Source organism: Mirounga leonina, unplaced genomic scaffold (assembly GCF_011800145.1).
Source record: "Mirounga leonina isolate KUSES-001 unplaced genomic scaffold, KU_Mleo_1.0 Mir_165, whole genome shotgun sequence".
In the NCBI taxonomy this organism is placed as follows: Eukaryota; Metazoa; Chordata; class Mammalia; order Carnivora; family Phocidae; genus Mirounga; species Mirounga leonina.
This window is the reverse complement of record NW_023270415.1, coordinates 33,795,476-33,815,867: the sequence shown is the minus strand read 5'-3', so window position 1 is coordinate 33,815,867 and position 20,392 is coordinate 33,795,476. Positions and strand designations below refer to the sequence as shown.

Here is a 20,392-nt window from a genome sequence, read left to right as displayed (position 1 = left end):
ACTACTGCTGGGTTCAAATTAAGATATAAGAAAAAAAATCAATTTATATATCATAAAAAGCTATATAAATAAATGTTTTTCTTAAAATTCTATTAAGTCAAAAATCATATATACTAATCTTAGTCATAAAAGCATTAATGTGTAAAATAAAAAAAAAATCAGATCTTTACTGTTTTGTGATTAACACAACAATAAACAATGTAATATAAGAGATTCTGAAAACTATCAGGCTTTATGATTTATATTAAAGTTTAGGAACTGCTATTTATCAGAAATGATTATTTCTGGGCACCTGGGTGGCTCAGTTGGTTAAGCGACTGCCTTCGGCTCAGGTCATGATCCTGGAGTCCCGGGATCTAGTCCCCCATCTGGCTCCCTGCTCAGCGGGGGGTCTGCTTCTCCCTCTGACCCTCCTCCCTCTCATGCTCTCTGTCTCTCATTCTCTCTTTCTCTCAAATAAATAAATAAAATCTTAAAAAAAAAAAAGAAATGATTATTTCTTTTAGGATATAAAAGACTCCAAATTATGACAGGCAGGAGAGAAAATTACAACAGGTTCCAAGCCAAAGTCCCTGTATTATTGCTGGTTGAAAGCAAAGTGGAACAGGGTCTGTTAACAGACAAACAAGTAGCTGTATTACCAATTAAAACTTTCTATAGAGTATAATTAGTATTTTTCCACAGCAATTATTATGTGTCAGGCACTAAGTAACTCATACAAGCCATATATATACATGAATATACATATACACAAAATTCAAACCTCACATCAGACATTGGAGGTAGGAACTATTATCTATATTTTATAGATAGAATGGAAGTAAATTACTTTGCAAATAACCAAGTCCAACATGTGTTTAGTCCTTTTCTCTGTCCTTCTTTTTATATTACCTCACCCATCCCAATTCAGTGTTTATGTTTAAAGATCTCCCACATACTTTGGGACTTAGTGCTTACTTTTGTAGTTCAATACTTTTGTCTCTTTCTGCTTTAAGTTTCCTTTCCTTGTTTTCAAATTTTTCTTTCACTTCTTTTACTTGCATTTCAAGATGACTTAGAAGCTCTCCTTTATCATGCCATTTCTGATTAAGTGTACTAATATGAAAAAAAAAAACAATTTAAAAAATAAAACTGGTTATATGAAATTATTTAGCCACATTTTATTTCTCAACAGGAAATACTATATACCTGTAAGCTTTTCTAATTTCTTCAAGTTCTAACTCCTTTACTTTCAACTGTTGTTTTAGTTTTTCTTTTCTTTCATTGTGTCTTTCCAGTTTTTCAATTATGTCATCTAGTTGTGAAGATTTTTCATCAAGTTGTTCTTGAGTACATTTTTGTATTTCAGTGATCTTTTCTTGTAATATTTTGATTTGTTCTTCTCTTTCTTGTACACACTTGAAGAAAAAAAATCAGCACTTTACTTTTATTAATCCTAAATGTCTCATTTCCTAAATTAGGTATGGTTTAAAATTATTCTAAAAACTACAAATTAAAAAAATAAATTGAAGGGCACCTGGGTGGCTCAACTGGTTAAGCATCTGCTTTCAGCTCAGGTCATGATCTCGGGTCCAGGCATCCTGGGATCAAGACCTGTTTCGGGCTCCCTGCTCAGTGGGGAGCCTGCTTCTCCCTCTCCCTCTGCCCCTCCCCCCGCTTGTGCTCTTTCTAATAAGTAAATAAAATCTTAAAAAATAAATAAACTGAATATTTATTGAATGTTTTCAAAGAGATTTACAGGACATACCCTTAAGGCAGACGCTTAACCTACTGAGACACCCAGGTGCCCCTACAGGACATTTTTAAATCACAATCAATAAGAAACATCACTACTACTTTAAGTGCTGTTAACAAAAATAAGAGTTTTATTCCCTTCACATTTTTTATGTCAGTAAGTTAGGCAATTATCAATCATAGAGGGAGAGAGAAGGAAAAGAAAGCAGCACAATAAAATTTTCAATTATCGCAATTTTGCATTTGAAAAGATGATTTCATGACAGAAACAGAAAACTCTGAGTGGATGACTGATACAGCAAAGACTGATATTCACAGTGTATGTCATGGCACAAATTAAACTGCTATTTCTACTGTGCTAAACATAAGTGCTTTCTGCATCAGGATGAGCAAATACTTTACTTCAAAATAAAGTATGATTTTATCACTATTAAAATGTCACATAAAAACAGGTTTTATATTTCCCCAAAACATTTTTTATTCTATCTTCTGTACCATGAGCCAGACTTCATCCTGTATTTACATACTATAAATCAGGGGATAATGAAAGATCAAAACTACCATAGGCACTGTTAAAAGTTTGCAGGTACTAGGCCTCATATAGGTTATTCATTCCAGTGAACATTTGTTTGCTTTATGTGGGCATGCCTGGATGTCTGGAATAGCCCTGCTATATACCACCTACTGATAGCAGTCTCTGCAAGTGAGAAAAAGTTGAAATTGGTAGTTCTGATTTTTACCCTGTTTCCTCTGCCCCACCCTGCCCTTTTTCCTACTTCTGGGAAGAAGATAGAGGTAAACAAATAAATACTGGAAAAGGCTAACTTATAAGTATGTATTCATAAGTATTATAAAGAGGTGGTTCAATTCCTCAGTGTGTTACATATCTAAAAATTCTAAGCGAAGATGTCAGGTAGTCTTGTAGTTTTGAGCAACATCTGCATAAAAGTCATGAATTGTTTATTTTCTCCCCATGACTCTCTGAAGCACTTAAGAGTGAGCAGTCTTGCCACATATTATGGGAGTCCACAAAAGTTATAAAAGAGTCTTATGAAATAATCCTATTAATAAAAAATAACAAATACTGCATCATCAGAGAGTATGTGAGCCATATGTACTGAAAAGTACCAAAATAATATGTGGGGAGGAAACAGAATTTAAAAAATTTTCTGCTTCTGATTTCCATAGTCAGAAGCTAACTATAGAATCTATTTAATTGAAATTATCAAACTCCAAACTGAAAACATCAAACTTCATTATCATGTTCATTTGCCTTTTGCAGACTTGTTCTTTTTACATAAACTTTCATTCCAAACCCCTAGTTTCCCATGATTTGGGGATAGAGACAAGCCTGAGAAACAACATTATCAATAACAAACTTCAAAAGACCCGGAGGATTTCTATTTTATGAACATCTAATTTAACAATAAATAAGGGTCATTATCCGTTTTAGGTATTAGTGATGATGAATTTGCTGCTGAAAGAAATTATGCCAAACTATCTCTCTATGCTGTATGATTAGTGGGAAAGCACCACTAATACTCATATCTTTGAGGCTGATGCAATGTTCTTTAGAATAAATGTAGTAAATTGTGGGGGAAAAAAATGATGGGCTGAACATTTAAAAAAAAAACCCAAAAACCTAAAACTAAAACTCTTCTGTGTTTCAGATCAACTATTATCATTCATTACTAGTCATTTCCTTCCTGCTCAGAGATTGACAAGAAGGCAGCAGTCTTGGGGTGCCTGGGTGGCTCAGTTGTTAAGCGTCTGCCTTCGGCTCAGGTCATGGTCCCAGGGTCCTGGGATTGAGCCCCGCATCGGGCTCCCTGCTCAGTGGGAAGCCTGCTTCTCCCTCTCCCACTTCCCCTGCTTGTGTTCCCTCTCGCTGTGTCTCTCCCTGTCAGATAAATAAAATCTTAAAAAAAAAAAAAAAAAAAAGCAGTAGTCTTCCGTGGAAGTAGCTTTGTCAAAAACAATGTATTATACCCAGAGTATCATCTGCTTTGCCCTGTGAAACTTAAAAGCAAATCACAAGTCTTTGTGTTTCATATTTAGCTTAACTCAAAGGAAAATATGCTTGGCTAGATTTTTAAAATAAGAAAAAAGGCTTACTGCTAAAAAGGCTTACTTAGCTACCATACATGCTGCTTGGCATGTATGACATATATATTTGAATTTTTGGATACAATTTCAAATTTGGATGTGGGCATGCCTGGATGTGGAAATTTGGAAACCAAATTTCAATTGAGGAGTACCGATATAATTGTTTAGGGTGGTATAGTTCAGGCATTCATAGCCTAAATCTAGCTATGGATATGGCAACATTGTGATAAATGATGATTTTCTGTACTTGATAAAGTTCTCAAGGAATTTTTTAAAAAGTGACTAAGAAAAAGAAAAATAAATCTTAGGCCATTATAGCTACTCTGAAGAATGAGTTAATGGGTGGTAATCTCATTTAGCAGTTTCTTAACTCTTTTCTCCATTTTTATATTTTAAGAGATAATCTCTCAGAGAAAAATTTGGAGATCAAATTTGATTCAGTGCTCAAGATAACTAAAAAAATTCCTCTGGAAATTTTTCATGTAACATACTTTGAAGCAAACAATCCTGTTAGTATCTCTCTTAAGATAGGCCATATTGGGGGATGCCTGGGTCTCAGTCGGTTAGGCGTCTGCCCCCGGCTTGGGTCGTGGTCCCGGGGTCCTGGGATCGAGTCCCACATCGGGCTCCTTGCTCAGCAGGGAGCCTGCTTCTCCCTCTGCCTGCTGCTCCCCCTGCTTGTGTTCCCTTCTCGCGTGCGCACGCTCTGACAAATAAGTAAAATCTTAAAAAAAAAAAAAAAAAAAAATTGGCCACATTGGGGCGCCTGGGTGGTTCAGTCGTTAGGTCTCTGCCTTCAGCTCAGGTCATGATCTCAGGGTCCTGGGATCAAGCCCCACATCGGGCTCCCTGCTCGGCGGGAAGCCTGCTTCTCCCTCTCCCACTCTCCCGCTTGTGTTCCTGCTCTGGTCATCTCTCTCTGTCAAATAAATAAAATCTTTAAAAAAAAAAAAAGATAGGCCATATTGAAGAGGGTAAAAAAAATGGTTTCCCCTGGGAAATTTATTTTTAAATATAGAATAGCTGGTTTTGTCATAATTTTGAGATGTGATTTAGCAATACTGGAACATCCTAAACAATGCTCTAAAAGGATATTTTAAACATATAAAACAGGAATTTTCTTAAGATTCCTAACCCTTTATTGACACTATTTTCAGTTATTTCACAGGCCATAATAACATCATCCCATAAAATTTTGAGGTAAAAGTAATTTAAAATTAATAAATAAAAGCCATACAGTCCTTTTAAAAGACAAAGGGCATATTTCATACAAGGAAACACATGACAATCTGTCCCAAATTCCACAACAGCTTGGATTCATTGAGATAGATATTTATTTGCTAATTTGATCCACTGGTTTACAAATCTGCCACATGCTCTTTTCCCAAAATAAAGTATCAAACTTACAGTTTTTAATTTTCCAATGGTTTCAGTTTGGTCTTCTATGATTTTGCACTTAATTCTTAATGCATCATTATCACATTCATTTGCCTTTCTCAGAGACTCATTCTCTCTACATAAACTTTCAATTTGTGCCTCTAATTTCCCACGATCTAAGGCTAGAGATGATCCTGAGAAATAAACATCAGCAGTAACAAACTTTAAAAGACCTTGGAAGATTTGTATTTTATGAACATCTAATTTAACAATATGTAATACAGTAAATAAAAAGAAAAACTGAATAAAAAAACAATATAAAGCGTAACAGAAAGGAAAGGGGAAGAGAACTAAAAGGTCTTTTAAACACCCATGGTTATTTGGAAAACCTAAAATTCCAAATCAAGAACAAGTAACTCAGACATGTAGTATTTAATTGGTGAAGTTATGGCATTCAAACAAAAAAATCATATTCAAGATTCTTATATGTAATGGACAAATAAGCAATTCTCCATTAAAACCAACATCTAGCTATTCATAATTTGTAAAGTATCTACAAATGCCAGAAAACTGTGTCTATCTCTTGCTTCATAGTGACGGGAAAAGAAAGGAGACTAAGAGTAAATTAACCTAAACCTAAAGTGGTTTTCATTCATACACTATCTCACATTTCTCCATGCATAACAAGATAAGTGTCACCAACATTTTTAGAAAAAACTGAGTACTGTGTACTATACAAATAATTTAAAAGCACTGTATAAGAAAGAATTCTTTCAATGACTTAGTTGTAGCACTGTAAAGGTAGACCTGTTCAGAAAAGTAGCCAAATTATATTGGGAAGAAAACCAACAACAACAAAAAAATCAGAGCTGTAACTTCCTAACTCGTGTAATAAATTCATATCTTAGGAGGCATTTCACTTGGCTGTACCTACTTATCCTTCCATATAAAGTATCACTTTCTTTTTTGGTGTGTCTTAGGCAGAGTTAATAAGCCCCTCCTTTTCTCAATACCCAGATTTGTTGATTTAGAAGAATGGGCTATTTTCGCTTTGAAAATTTGAAAATTTTACCCTGTTGTGCCAGCTCATGCCCCCATACTTTTCTTTCTGTCCTCAAACCATAAATTAGTGATTCCTTGGCGGCTAGCTCAGAAATAAGCTGGACTTTTTCATGCTTGAGAAGTTCTATTTGAATACTCTTCTGCTTGTCATCTTCAATCAAGATTTCAAGGGTGTTGATTTGATTCTGTACATCCCCAGAAACATTGGGGGAGGGGGGAAAGCAAAGTAATTATTACATTTAAGTGCTTATTTTTTACTTTTTGCATTTTACGAGAAAAAATGTTTAAGCAAATAAATGCATAGTAAATGCTCCTAAATTTTACATCAGAAAAAGTTTTAATTTTATTAGAGACCGATATAGGTCGTAAAATAAAACGTCAAAATTTAAGAGACCCATCCCTTTAAAATCTCTGAATTTTTTTCTAGTAACAGTATCTTAAAAGAGTAACTACACATGGACTACTCAAAATTTCTCATCAAGCATTTATATCAATAATCTAAAGGACACTTTCAGGAATTAAGTTCCTTTGGGCAAAATACCACTAATGTTTGAAATTGAGGCAAAAGCACTAAAAAATTTAAAAATTGGGCGCCTGGGTGGCTCAGTTGGTTAGGCGACTGCCTTCAGCTCAGGTCATAATCCCAGGGTTCTGGGATCGAGCCCCGCATCGGGTTCCCTGTTCAGCAGGGAGCCTGCTTCTCCCTCTCCCACTCCCCCTGCTTGTGTTCCCTCTCTCGCTGTGTCTCTCTTTGTCAGATAAATAAATAAAATCTTAAAAAAAAAAAAAATTAAAAATTATTACAGCTAGGTATATCTAAAATAACCACGACCACCACAAAATTATCAGCAATTCGCATGGTGTTTCCCAAACTCAGGTTACCATCTGAGTATCACCATCACAATTTTTGCTGTATCACTGTACAACTGGCACCTATTTTCTTAGTACACTTCTTAAAGTCACTTATTTTACTTAAATACTATTTTAGTGTAAGCAATACAATCTGTGAAATCATGGTTTAATCCCCTAGTTACATTACTTTTCTCATACACCTCAGATGTGTAATTAGCATTATTAGAAGTTTGTAATTGTGTTACTTCCTAAAATAGTCAGGATATACTTGAGACCATGACATAAAAAATTAAAAAGAAAATATAATGTTACAATGTTTTACCTGTAAATTTGTTGCTGTTTCCTGTTTCAATTTCGAAACTTCTGCAAGTTTTATTTTTTGCTCCTTCACCATACAGGTCAGATCTTTAATTAAAGAGGAAGATTCATTTTCTTTTCGTTGAGCCCAAACAAGAGCATGCTTGCTCTTTGCTAACTCAGTTGCAACATTTTCAAAACCATCTTTAACCTATATTTCAAAATTGCATTATAAATAGCAGTTCTCCAAATATTTAGAAACTATTTGTTTCTGTAGCTGTTCTAATAAAACTTTATTTAAAAAATAGGCCCAGGGGCTTTAGTTTGCCAATTCCTGCTCTATAGTAATAGAAGAATTCAGGCTGCCCAATTCTAGTGCTTTTACTTGACCATTTATAATCTTAGTTTTTGCAACAGCACTGAAGAGTAGCTATTATTTATGTGAAGAAACTAAGGTGCTAAGAATTTAAGTAATTTGCTTAAAATCATATAGCCAATGTGTAAATAGAGCTAGAATTCTAAAGTATAGTCTTCTCATCCAAACATATCTTGCTGATGCTGTTTTCAATAAAAAGCTAGATGCCAATTCTTACATCTTTAAATCTTCTGGCTTCAACAGTCAGAGCAATACGGAATTCATTTTCTAAATCCATATACCGTTGGTTTAATATATCAATTTTTTCTTGGTATTCTTTTATATCTTGCTCATGCTTTCTTTCTTCTTTAGCTACTTCTTTAGCTAAGGCTTCCTGGAACTCAGCATCACTGAGAAACTCCCTTGTTTCAAGTTCTTTCCTGGAATGCAAAAACAAATAAAAATCACAGGATGCTATTTCACCTGGAAAGAAAAACTTTCAAGGTCTTTAAATAGTTGTTAAAATAGTGTATATTCTCTATTTGTAATTTAAAATCAGCTCCTAACTTTGGAGCAAAGAAACTGTCACAGGATGGTAGAGGAAGGATATGAGTTTCATTTGATTGTATATTCAGTGGTGATGGGGATAAAAGGAGTATGCCATATTTAAACTGAGATAGTCCAGAGTCATTGTATGGCTTCTAAAATTCTTTAGGTGCATTTTTAGAAGTCAAATTCTACTTCACTATATCCTCTACTTTGGCTGAATCTTTGATATACAACTAATACAGTCTGACCGTTACTGGTGGTTGGTTAATAGAAAAAAAATCAGTTAAAGTGTGAAATTATTCACCAATCTTTTGATATACAGGGCAAGTTTATTTTTATTTAAATGTGAGTTCATTCTTTAGAGTTCTCCACTATTTTTCCTGAGTAAGTCAAACCCGTAATACAAAATCCATTATTTCTAGTTTTGGTTTCTTTAAACTAGAACAAGAAGTTAAAATATATTTGTAAAGGAAACTCAGTGCAAAATTTTAATTTTTACAATTATCTCCCCCAGTCTTTATTACAGTCATTCTGCCCCTGCATATGATGACAATCTTCCCCAGAACATCAAAATTTAATTTATAATAAAAAAACTCATTTATGTAAGGGTAAAAACAAAACAGGTTTTTGGAACAAACACAATTAACCCATGGCAAATACACAATTCAACTGGTAGGGCAGTAAGTAGATAACTAGCTGCAAGTGTTCAAATTATTGTGGATTCCACAGAACAGGTATGGCACACTACAACTGATAGGCCAAATCTGGCCTGAGACTCTTTTTGGGAAATAAACTTTTATTGGAACACAGCCATGCCATTTGTTTACATAGTTCCGATGGCTACTTTTTTTACTACAAAAATATAGTTTGGTATGGCCTGAAAAGCCTGAAATATTTTCTATCTGGCCCTTCATAAAAAAAGTTTGTTGACTCCGGCACCTCAGAGAATAAAGACTATTGATTAATAGGTAGTTACTAGGAGGTCAATTAAAACAGTTTTCTCTGTATTACAATGACTCATTTTTGGTTGGGTTTGGAAAAATACAAAATAAGCTTCACTGTTATAAGCTCTTACCTCAATAAAGCCACCTATTTGTTTTTAAGCTACTAGTTCTTAATGTAAGACTGATTTTAATGCATACATAAACATGTTATTTTTCACAAACTAATTGTTAGATTTCACCACTGATCAATCAGTCTAGTTTTAGGTAAAGGAGTAGGGTAGGGAGAAGAAACTTTTCTTTTTCTATTTTTAAATGTCATTATTTGGGGCGCCTGGGTGGCTCAGTCAGTTAAGTATCTGCCTTCGGTTCAAGTCATGATCCCAGGGTCCTGGGACTGAGCCCCACGACTGGCTCCCTACTTAGTGGGGAGTCTGCTTCTCCCTCTGCCCCTCCTCCTACTTGTGTACATGTGCATGCACGAGCATGCTCTCAAATGAAAATAAATCTTTAAAAAAAAAAAGTCATTATTTTCCTGATATATCTTTCATTTACCTGTGTTCTTTTTCTTTCAATGCAAGAAGTTCATGAAGTTGCTGTACTTGTTCCTTTTCTTGATGAAGAGAAGTTCTAAGTAAGTTTATTTCTGTATCAGCAGCGGCAGCTTTGAGCTCCACCTCTTGGATAAGTCGCATCTGAGTAAATATACACAATTACAGTATTTAGAGAATACTCTCCCTGTTTCTACTTTAATGCCAGTTCTCCAAAGAAAAGTGCCTTCTCAATAGGAACTGGTGACTAAGTTGATTTTCAAAATTTATTAAATTAATGATGCTACGGTCCCATAAAATATAGCCTTAGAAGCATCAAACACACTAACATTATCTACAGCTTAATTACATCATAGATCTCAATAATTTCCACTCAGAAAGTATGAAAATGAAATCTTCAGGCTCCCTAAAGACTTTTAAAACCTGGCTCTCATAATACAACCCTAATCACCTACAATATTTCCACCAACTGTTCTTATAACTGCTTTGTGAGGGCTAGTCAGGAATAATTCCACAGTGAGGTGGGGGCAGGTGGGGGGGGGGGCAGTGTGGTGTGTGTGTCCGTCAGTCCTGGCTGGCTCAGTTGGTAGAGCACGCGACTCTTGATCCTGGGGTTGTAAGTTCGAGCCCCATGTTGGCTGTAGAGACTATTTAAAAATAAAATCTTCAAAAAGAAAAGAAAGATTTCCACAGGAATTGTTACATTTAAATGAATTTTTGCATATACCCTAATATCTTTTAAGTTTACTCTGTAACAATATAATCTGTTTCTAGATAAAACTATGAATTTGTGTTAATTCATATGACGGATAGATTAAAAGAGAGAAGTACCTGTGCTGCTTGCTGTTGCCCTTTTTGCCTCTCCATTTTTTCTAATGCTTTTTCCAGGGTTCTTAAGTGTCTAATGTGATCCTCTTGTTGATCTCTTGCTTTAATTAATTCAATAGTTAGTTTTTTAATTTCATTTTGAAGTTTGTGAACCATAACTTCGAGTTGTACTTTGGAATTTCTCTCTTTAAAAATAATTTCTCTTAGCCTAAAGCAGAAATCAAATGTGGCTTTAAGTATATATTATGCATACAAAAGGATAAAAATTGTAGTTAACATTAAAGGTTACAATAAAGAGGAAGATTTGAAGTATGTTTCAAACACTCATTAGGTAAAAATGGCTGAAAAACAGTGTAATGCTTCTCTCCCATCCCTGAAACTAACACTCTGCCCAAAGGGAAAACATTCTATATAAATTAATGAAACTTTATCTTATATGAACTTTACTATTCAACAGCAAAACTTTACTGAACACCTAATTTGTTTCAGACACTGTGCTAGGTATGGGCTTAAAAGCAAACAAGATGGATTAAGATAAAGCCTGTGCCTTCAAGGAGTTCAACATCTAGGAGAGGGAACAGACATGGATATAGTTATAAAGCTATAAGAGAGATATGATATATAAATAGATGACTGGAAGTCAACTTAGACTTCCTTGTATCTTCCCCAGACACAAAATACTGATCCTAGCTTTCTATCAGTTAAATCCTTTGATTACAATCAAAAACTCTTAACTACCTAAATTAAAAGGGAGAATTTATTGACCTACATAACCAATTCAGAGGATGGGGTGCACTATTCTGAGGGACCACTGAAACCATGAAGACCATAAGGGTTCTCTACTTGTGATTCTCTACAGGCTGGTTTCCATTTCTCCTACTGTAGGGTTCCTTGTAAAGTATGATGGAGAGAAGGAAAAAGCTACAAACATTCCTGGGCTCACATTCTAACAGCTCTGAGGACCAAATAGAAAAGATTATCTTCCTCTAGTTCAATTTAGAAGAGTTCTAGGAAAGGCTCTGATTAGTCCAATTTGGTTCATATGTCCACTGTATGCACCAATCACTGTGGCCATGGACTAAGGCATTATGTTTACCCAGCTTGGGTCTCTAAAAACAAGAGAAAACATGTCAAAGTCTGGGAGAAATTTCAATTATAAGGCAAACAAAACTAAATTAAAACAACTCCTAGAACACACAGGCTTAGCCTCATAAAACCACATCTTTCTGGGAGGAAGAAAAGGAAGATGCATTCTCTCTCTTGCATGATTCAGGGTCACAGGGGCTCTATACATCTACTATCGCACTCTATTAGCTACTTAGGTACCTAATGAGGTAGTCAGAGATTGTTAATTTACCCATCATGTTTCTTTACCCCGGTCTAGCATCTTCTTTTATCAAAGATAGCAATTCCCAAAACAAATAAGGCAGGAAGTTGGTGGGTGGTGGTAGAAGGACCAGTAATAGTATAATGATGCATCATAGCTTGCATAACTGAGAGGGTCTCATAGAATGATGGGTATTATAATTTTCCTTATAATACGTAGGTACAAAGTATGAGAAAAACAGGTAGTGGGGGATAGAAAATACATGAGTACCACAAAATTTTACTAGTTAAATGCCTAAAAGAACCTGAGAATTGGCTTGGGAGCTGTGTATATCAACTTACTAATCTATTAAGATTGGGAATTTATCCACTGTATAAACAGACAGGAAATGGAACTGAGAGCAACTTCCCAAACCTTATTTGTTGGCAAATACTAAATCTAGAAACACAGTGCTCATTCAAGAATAAGAGATAAAAATGAACAAGAACTCTATGGAAAGGTCTTGTAACCCTTTGAGAAAAAATATAACTTTTTTTTTTTAATTTTATTTATTTATTTGAGAGAGAGAGACACAGTGAGAAAGGGAACATAAGCAGGGGGAGTGGGAGAGGGAGAAGCAGGCTTCCTGCTGAGCAGGGAGCCCGATGTGGGGCTTGATCCCAGGACCCTGTGACCACAACCCTAGCCGAAGGCAGATGCCTAATGACTGAGCCACCCAGGCACCCCGAGGAAAAATATAACTTTAGAAATAATTACCTACAAGAAACAGAAGATAAAGGTTACTGTAATTTCAGAAAACTGTTATTCTCACAGAATGGAGTAAGACAAAAATGTATTAGAGAATATATACAGAAAAAACAGATAAAATAGGCAATGGAATGGATAAGATGGAAAAGCAGAAATAGCAGAATTAAGAAACTTGGGTTATCTGGTACCAAAACCCACTGTAGAAAACAATATGCAACAGAGACCAAATATGACTCACAAAGCTGAAAGTTTGCCAATCCCTATTCTTCACAGAAACCAACACTTTACCAACAAAAAAAAAAAAAAAAAAAAAAAAAAAAGCCAATCCCTGTTCTAGTCTTTTGCTCTTCTTCACTTATTATACTTATTTATTGATCTAACACTTCTCAGCTTGAAGGCACAAGTAAGTGTACCTGAATCCTTCATTTACATAACAAATTTATAAAGCATTAAATCTTTAAATAAAATTAGTTCAAAACAAACTAAAACCACATACATTGTTTTTGATCTTATTACACCTAGTATAAACTAAGGTATTCCAGATCCAAGTTTAGTATTCTTTGCACTAGGAGAGATCTTTCGGTTTACAGACTTTTCCCTTACCTATCTGTGGTGAGTAGAGCCAGGCTATGAATATCTTTTTTTTCATTTGCATGTTTGTGTAGTTCAGCAATATAATCCATAAGTTTCTTTTCAGCTTGTTCAGCTTTCCATCTCTTCTCTCTCTCTTGGTCTAGTTGTTCAACAAGTGTCTGGAAGAAAACAATAGTGTTATGTGAACCTGCAAAAGTTACTGAACCTCTCATTGCCTCAATTTTCTCATTTATAATATAGGAATAATAGTTATCTAATTCAAAGGGCTGTGGTAAGAATTAAATTAATGAAAGTAAAGTATATAAAACAGTGCATGGTACATAATAGCCACTCAATAAATGTTAGCTGCTATTATTACTGTTCTAATGATAATTATTATTTTTCAAACATTAAAGCCACTATACTTGAGAACAGGGAGAGGAAACCAATGGCATGAAAGGTTTGAAACTGTTAAAAAACCCATTATACTACTGGAAGAACAGTGCACATTACAATTGAAAGTGTAACTAGCACTTCATAAGTAAAACAAGGGCAAGTTAATATTAGAAAAATATAAATCAACGTGTACTAAAAATTCTTAACAACATGAGAATTATTAAGGCAAATACTGAAGAATATTTAAATTCCTGAAGGCCTTTTTTTTTTGGTTTGGTTTTTTTAAAGTAAGTTCTCTGCCAAACATGGGGCTTGAGCTCATGACCCGAGATCAAGAGTCTCATGCTCTACCGACTGAGCCAGCCAGGTGCCTTTCTTAAAGGCCTCTTAATCCGGCATCCATGCATCCAAAACTGGGTTTCAGAAGTCTTGATATTAAACACATTTTCTGAGTGTATATACAAGTTCCCCTGAGAAGACCCATAAATTTCCTTAGCTATGGATCTGAGAGTCTGAGACCCAAAAGTCTGAAACCATTGCTTTAAGAAGTAAGAACTTGAGAGGTGCCTGGGTGGCTCAGTCGTTAAGCATCTGCCTTCGGCTCAGGTCATGATCCTGGGGTCCTAGGATCGAGCCCCACAAGGGGCTCCCTGCTCAGTGGGAGGCCTGCTTCTCCCTCTCCCACTCCCCCTGCTTGTGTTCCCTCTCTCACTGTGTCTGTCTCTTTCAAATAAATAAAATCTTAAAAAAAAAACAAACAAAAAAAAACAAGAACTTGAAAATTTTGATCTGTTTTTTTTCCTCCACAAACATATAACAAATGATTTCACTAAAATTTGACCTTAGATAAATGTGTAATTTCCATTCCTTTACAATTTACAAAAATATACAAAATCTGGAAGTCAGGAAGAGGAAAATAACCCAATCTATCACCCTAGTAAAATTATATTCAATATTTTTTGCTCATAAAAACATGTATTATTTTACTGAGACTAATTTCATATTTAAAACTAAGATTATTCACATTCATTTTTTTTCTTAATCTTTCTTCCTCTTTTTTTAAGTAGGCTCCACTCCCAGTGTGGAGCCCAATGTGGGGCTTGAACTCACCACCCTGAAATCAAGACCCGAGCTGAGATCAAGAGTCTGACACTTAACCGACTGAGACACCCAGATGCCCCCTTAATCTTTCATATCATACCCGATAAGTGGTGTCTTCTGAGCTACTGTTGTCTACTTTAATGATTTCAGTCTTCTGTTCTTCTGATTCTTCTAACATATTACAGTTTGCTAAAGATGATCTTACATATAAATCTTTAAAGAAAGGTGGTTTCATTTTACGATTACAGCTGCAAAGAGTAAAACATAGGTAATAACCCAAAGAAACGTACAGTATTCATACTAGTTTTCACAACTGAGGTAACGACAGTCTATCAGTGAAAGGGATCCTTTTGAATAAATTTATATAAATATACTGAACAAATTTGAGTCAACAAGGCTGGAAAGTCAAATCTCTGACATTAGAAAAGAAATATCACTCTGAGAAACCTTAAAGAAACAAGCCAACAGTATTAACTTCTGGGTGCCTTATTTGAATTTCTAAAATTAAAACAATTACCTCATAAAAGGGTTGTTTTTATTGTGGTGCTTAATAGTCTGAATAGTTTTAGAATAATATGGGATTTTTGATCTTCGAGGAATTCTTCTATTACATTCTTTTCTGTTGCCATAGTCACTTTCAGAAGTCATATCTGTATCTCTTTTTGGTCTGAGATCTTTCTCAGGAACATTATCTAATAAAGAATCAGAAGTCTAGAATAAAAAACCAACAAAGTTTGTTAAAAGTTCAGTTCAGTATAAAAGATTTAAATGTCAAATTTCCTAAAACATTATGACTTTTTATAAGATTAAAGGTTCATAAACTAGGTATGTTCAGAATTAAAGACAGGAATTTAGCTTCTGGTATGGACAAGTTCCTATGAGGTTGATTCTCAAGATAGCAATGATAAAGTCTAGGAAAAATATAAACAAACAACTATGAACAAAAACTATTTGGAGGCCTTGGACAGTGAACAAAAGCAGGCTTATTCTAGAGAGGAGCTGACACACGGAAAAAATGACCAGAACAGGGTGTTTCTGTTTTTATGGTTTTTCACTCGAGAGCTTACCACAATCAGCAGTACATAGGGAGTTGTTTTTTTTTTTTTGAAGATTTTATTTATTTATTTGACAGAGAGAGACACAGTGAGAGAGGGAACACAAGCAGAGAGAGTGGGAGAGGGAGAAGCAGGCTTCCCGCCGAGCAGGGAGCCCGATGCAGGGCTCAATCCCAGAACCCTGGGATCACAACCCAAGCCAAAGGCAGATGCCTAACGACTGAGCCACCCAGGCGCCCCAGTACATAGGGAGTCTTAAAACTGAGGTAGAAAAACCAAAGACTTTTGGGCCTGAAGAATCACTGGACAGTATAGACTGTAGGAAGCCCAGTTACAGGATTAAAAAAATGAACTGCTGCCTAAGAGACAAATTTATAGTTTAAGTGAAAGCAAGTCAAACGTTTGCTATGACAAAAGTATCAACATTCTTTGGAGGGCTATAATAGCATCTAAAGTCTCCACAACATAACATTCACAACGTCCAGGATAAATTCTGTAACTACTCAATATAGGAAGAACCAACAAAATATGACCTATTCTCAAGGGAAAACACAATCAATGGAGACCTAACCTGAGAGGATCCAAATGTTCAAATAAGCAGAAAAGAACAATGGTATATTACTCAGCTATAAAAAAGAATTATATTGCCATCTGTGACAACATGGATGGACCTAGGGTATTCTCCTAAGTGAAATAAGTCAGAAAAAGACAAACACCATATGATTTCATATATAAGTGCAATCTAAAAAACAAATGAACAAACATACAAAAACCATAAACAGACCCATAAACACAGAGAACAAACTGGTGGTTGCCAGAGGGGAGGGGATGAAGGGGTGGGCTAAATGAGTGAAAGAGATTGGAAGGTAGAGGTTTCCAGTTATGGAATGAATAAGTGAGAATAGGGAATATAGTCAGTGGTATTGTAATAGCATTGTATGGTGGCAGATGGTAGCTACAATTGTGGTGAGCATAATATAGAGAGTTGTCAAATCACTATGTTGTACACCTGAAACTATGTAACTATGAAACTATAAACTATTGTTTATCAATTATACTTCAATAAAAAAGAACTTTAAAATAGTGATTATAATCATATTCAATGATATAAAATATGCTTGTCTTGAATGAAAAGAAAAATTCAGCAGAGAAAAAGAAATTATAAAAAATGGAAATTTTACAACTGCAAAATACAACACCTGAAGTAAAAATTGGCTGGTCTTAAGAAGAGAATGAGGTGATGAAAGAATAAGTGTACTTGAAGATCAGTTTATCAAAATTATTTATTAAATTAATTATAAAATTATTTAAAATGAATACAGAGGAAAAAAAAATTGATAAGATATAGAGAATCTCAGGGAACCGTGGAAGAGTATCAAAAGATTTAAGCGGAATCTGAGAAAAAGGAATATGGGACAGGAAAATATTTGAAATGATGTCAAAATTTTCCTAAATTGGGTAAAGACCAATTTACAGATTTAAAACACTCAGAGAAACCTTAAGTAGGACAAATATGAAGAAAAGTATCCTTAAGCACAATGTTGCCAAACTGCTGAAAACCAAAAGTAAAGGTAAATTCTTGAAAGCAGCCAAAGAAAAATGACACATTATATTCAGGAAATCAAGGATTCTAAAATGCTGACTTGCATTCAAAACTATGGAGGCCAGGAGACAGTACTAAAAGAAAAAAAAAGCCGTCAATATAGAATTCTATATTCAGCAAAAAATGTCCTTCAAAAGGCATGTGTTCTCAGATGTCCACTACAAGATTTGCTACAGGAAGTTCAGGCTAAAAGTCCTGACTGAAGGAAAATAATACTACAAGGAAATTAAATTTTCAGAGAGTGTCATATATGATTTATTTTTATTTTTTAAAAAGATTTTAATTATTTATTTGACAGAGAGAGAGAGAGCACAAGCAGGGGGAGCAGCAGGCAGAGGGAGGGGGAGCGGCAGGCAGAGGGAGAGGGAGAAGCAGGCTCCCTACTCTGTAGGGAGCCCGATGTGGGGCTCAATCCCAGAACCCCGGGATTATGACCTGAGCCGAAGGCAGATGCTTAACCATCCAAGCCACCCAGGTGCCCCTCATATATGATTTATATACAGGTAAATACAAATAATTTTTAAATATTTTTTACTTTTAATTCCTTTAAAGCAAAAATTAAAACATTGTCTCTGGAGTTTATAATGCATCCAATGAAATACATATGGCAACTATAACAAAGTGTAATAGAAGGAAGAATTCTACATTTTAGATGAATATAGTATTGAAAAGTCTATTTTTAGAGTTATTACACACAGAAATAAAAAGTATGACTACAGAACGAAATACAAATTAAGATTGGATCATAAAAAATATACAATAGAAGATAGAAAAAGTAGAAAAATGAATAAAAAGGTGAACAAAAAGCAAACAATGAAATGGTATACCTAAATCCAACTTCATCAATGATTACAGTAAATTTCAATGGAGTATGGACTCTTCAAAAGGAGTGATGGCCATGTCGGGGCGCCTGGGTGGCTTGGTTGGTTGGGCGGCTGCCTTCGGCTCAGGTCATGATCCCAGGGTCCTGGGATCGAGCCCCGCATCAGGCTCCTTGCTCAGCGGAGAGCCTGCTCCTCCCTCTCCCTGCCCCTCCCCCTGTTTGTGCTCTCTCTCTCACTATCTCTCTCTCTGTGTCAAATAAATTAAATAAAATCTTTAAAAAAAAAAAAAAAAAGGAGTGATGGCCAGGCTGAATTGAAAAACAAGACCCACCTATATATAAGACTTACTTCAATATAAAGATATAGTAAGTTAACAGTGAATGGATGGCACAATGAGCTACCACTTCATACCCAGTAGGATGGCTATCATCAAAACCAGATAATAACAAGTTGGTGAGGATGTGGAGAAACCGGAACCCTCATATAATGATGGTAGGAATGTAAAATGGTGCAGTTGCTTTGGAAATAGTCTGGTCATTCCTCAAAAGGTTAAACACACAGTTACTATTTGACCTAGCAATTCCACTACTAGATATATAGCAAAGAGAAATGAAAACCTATGTTCACACAAAAGCATATACATGAATGTTCACAGCAGTGTTACTCATAATAGCCAAAAAGTGGAAATTACCCAAATTAACCAACCAAATGAAGAATGAATAAAATGTGGTATATCCATACAATAGATTATGTTATATTAAAAAAAATGAAGTACTGATACATGCTACAAAATGGGTAAAACCTGAAAGCATCATGCTAAATGAAAGAATATAATCACAAAGGGCCACATATTGATGATTCCATTTACATGAAATTTCCAGAATAGGCAAATCCATATAAAAATAAAATCCACTAGTGGCTGCCTAGGGCTGGAGGAAAATGGTAGTGACTGCTAATGGGTACAAACCACTGAATTGTACGGTAAGTGAATTATAGCTCAATAAAGCTGTTTTTTTTTAAAAAAAACCCGGATTGATGGAAAAAGATTTATATATAAATTGTAAGCGTAAGGCTGAAATGGTTCTATTAATATCAGATAAAACAGGCTTCAAAACAAAGAACACTCCCAAAGAGTGGGAAACTCTTCATTAGGACAAAGAGGAACACTTCATTAGGAAGACAGAACAGCTGTAAACATGTATGTGCTTAATAACAGAGCTTCAAAATATAATAAGCAAATGTTAAGAGAATTAAAGGGAGAAACAGACCAATCTAAACTTAGATGGAGATTTTAACATTTTTGTGATAGAATCAGACAAGTAAATCTTTAAAAAATCAGTATCAGCAGCAACTGATAGAACTAGATAAAAAAATCAGTAATGACATGAGTCATCTGAAAATACTATCAGCCATCCTGACTTAACAAGTATACAATAAACATTCTGTCCAAGGGCACAAAGAACATTCACCAAGATAGACCACACACTGGGCTATAAAGTAAGTCCCAGTAAATTTAAAAAGACTAAAATTATCTAGAATGTTCTCTGACAAAATGAAAGTAAATTAGAAGTTACTAACAGAACATATGTAGAAACCAAAACACTTGAAAATTAAACGAGACAGTTCTAAATAATCCTTGGATGAAGGAAGAAATCACAAGAGAAATTAGAAAATATTTCTAGGTAAATAACGATGAAAACAAACGTATAAAAATTTGCGAACTGTAGCTAAGGCAGTGCTTAAAAGTATTTACTGCTTTAGATGGTTAATTTAAATTAGAAGACAGGTCTAAAATCAATAATCTAAGCACTTACATTAAGAAGCTAAAAAATGAAGGGTAAATTCAAAGTAAGTAGAAGAAATAATTTCTTCTTTTGAAGAAATTTCTACATTTGAAAATGTAGAAATCAGTAATACAGGAAACAGAAAGCAGATAAAATTAACAAAATTCATCTTTGTAAACAGAAACAAAACGCTTGACTAAATTTTTTTTTTTTTTTTTTTGACAGAGAGAGAGAGACAGCAAGAGAGGGAACATAAGCAGGGGGAGTGGGAGAGGAAGAAGCAGGCTTCCCGTCGAGCAGGGAGCCCGATGCGGGGCTCGATCCCAGGAC

The 20,392-nt window shown here is 35.0% G+C and overlaps 1 protein-coding gene across 6 annotated transcripts in view; it reads right to left on the bottom strand.

Moving 5' to 3' along the window:
* LRRCC1 (leucine rich repeat and coiled-coil centrosomal protein 1) overlaps window positions 1–20,392 on the bottom strand; it is a 36,796-nt gene that overhangs the window by 2,986 nt on the left and 13,418 nt on the right. For all 6 annotated transcript variants that reach the window (XM_035011444.1, XM_035011447.1, XM_035011445.1 and 3 more), the window contains 11 exons: window positions 15,314–15,507; window positions 14,897–15,044; window positions 13,330–13,478; window positions 10,656–10,860; window positions 9,829–9,968; window positions 8,022–8,223; window positions 7,454–7,639; window positions 6,290–6,464; window positions 5,248–5,411; window positions 1,189–1,397; window positions 958–1,095 (listed from right to left, as the gene is read on the bottom strand). In XM_035011444.1, coding sequence (XP_034867335.1) covers window positions 958–1,095; window positions 1,189–1,397; window positions 5,248–5,411; window positions 6,290–6,464; window positions 7,454–7,639; window positions 8,022–8,223; window positions 9,829–9,968; window positions 10,656–10,860; window positions 13,330–13,478; window positions 14,897–15,044; window positions 15,314–15,507 — 1,910 coding nt within the window. The remainder of the gene's footprint in view (window positions 1–957; window positions 1,096–1,188; window positions 1,398–5,247; window positions 5,412–6,289; window positions 6,465–7,453; window positions 7,640–8,021; window positions 8,224–9,828; window positions 9,969–10,655; window positions 10,861–13,329; window positions 13,479–14,896; window positions 15,045–15,313; window positions 15,508–20,392) is intronic.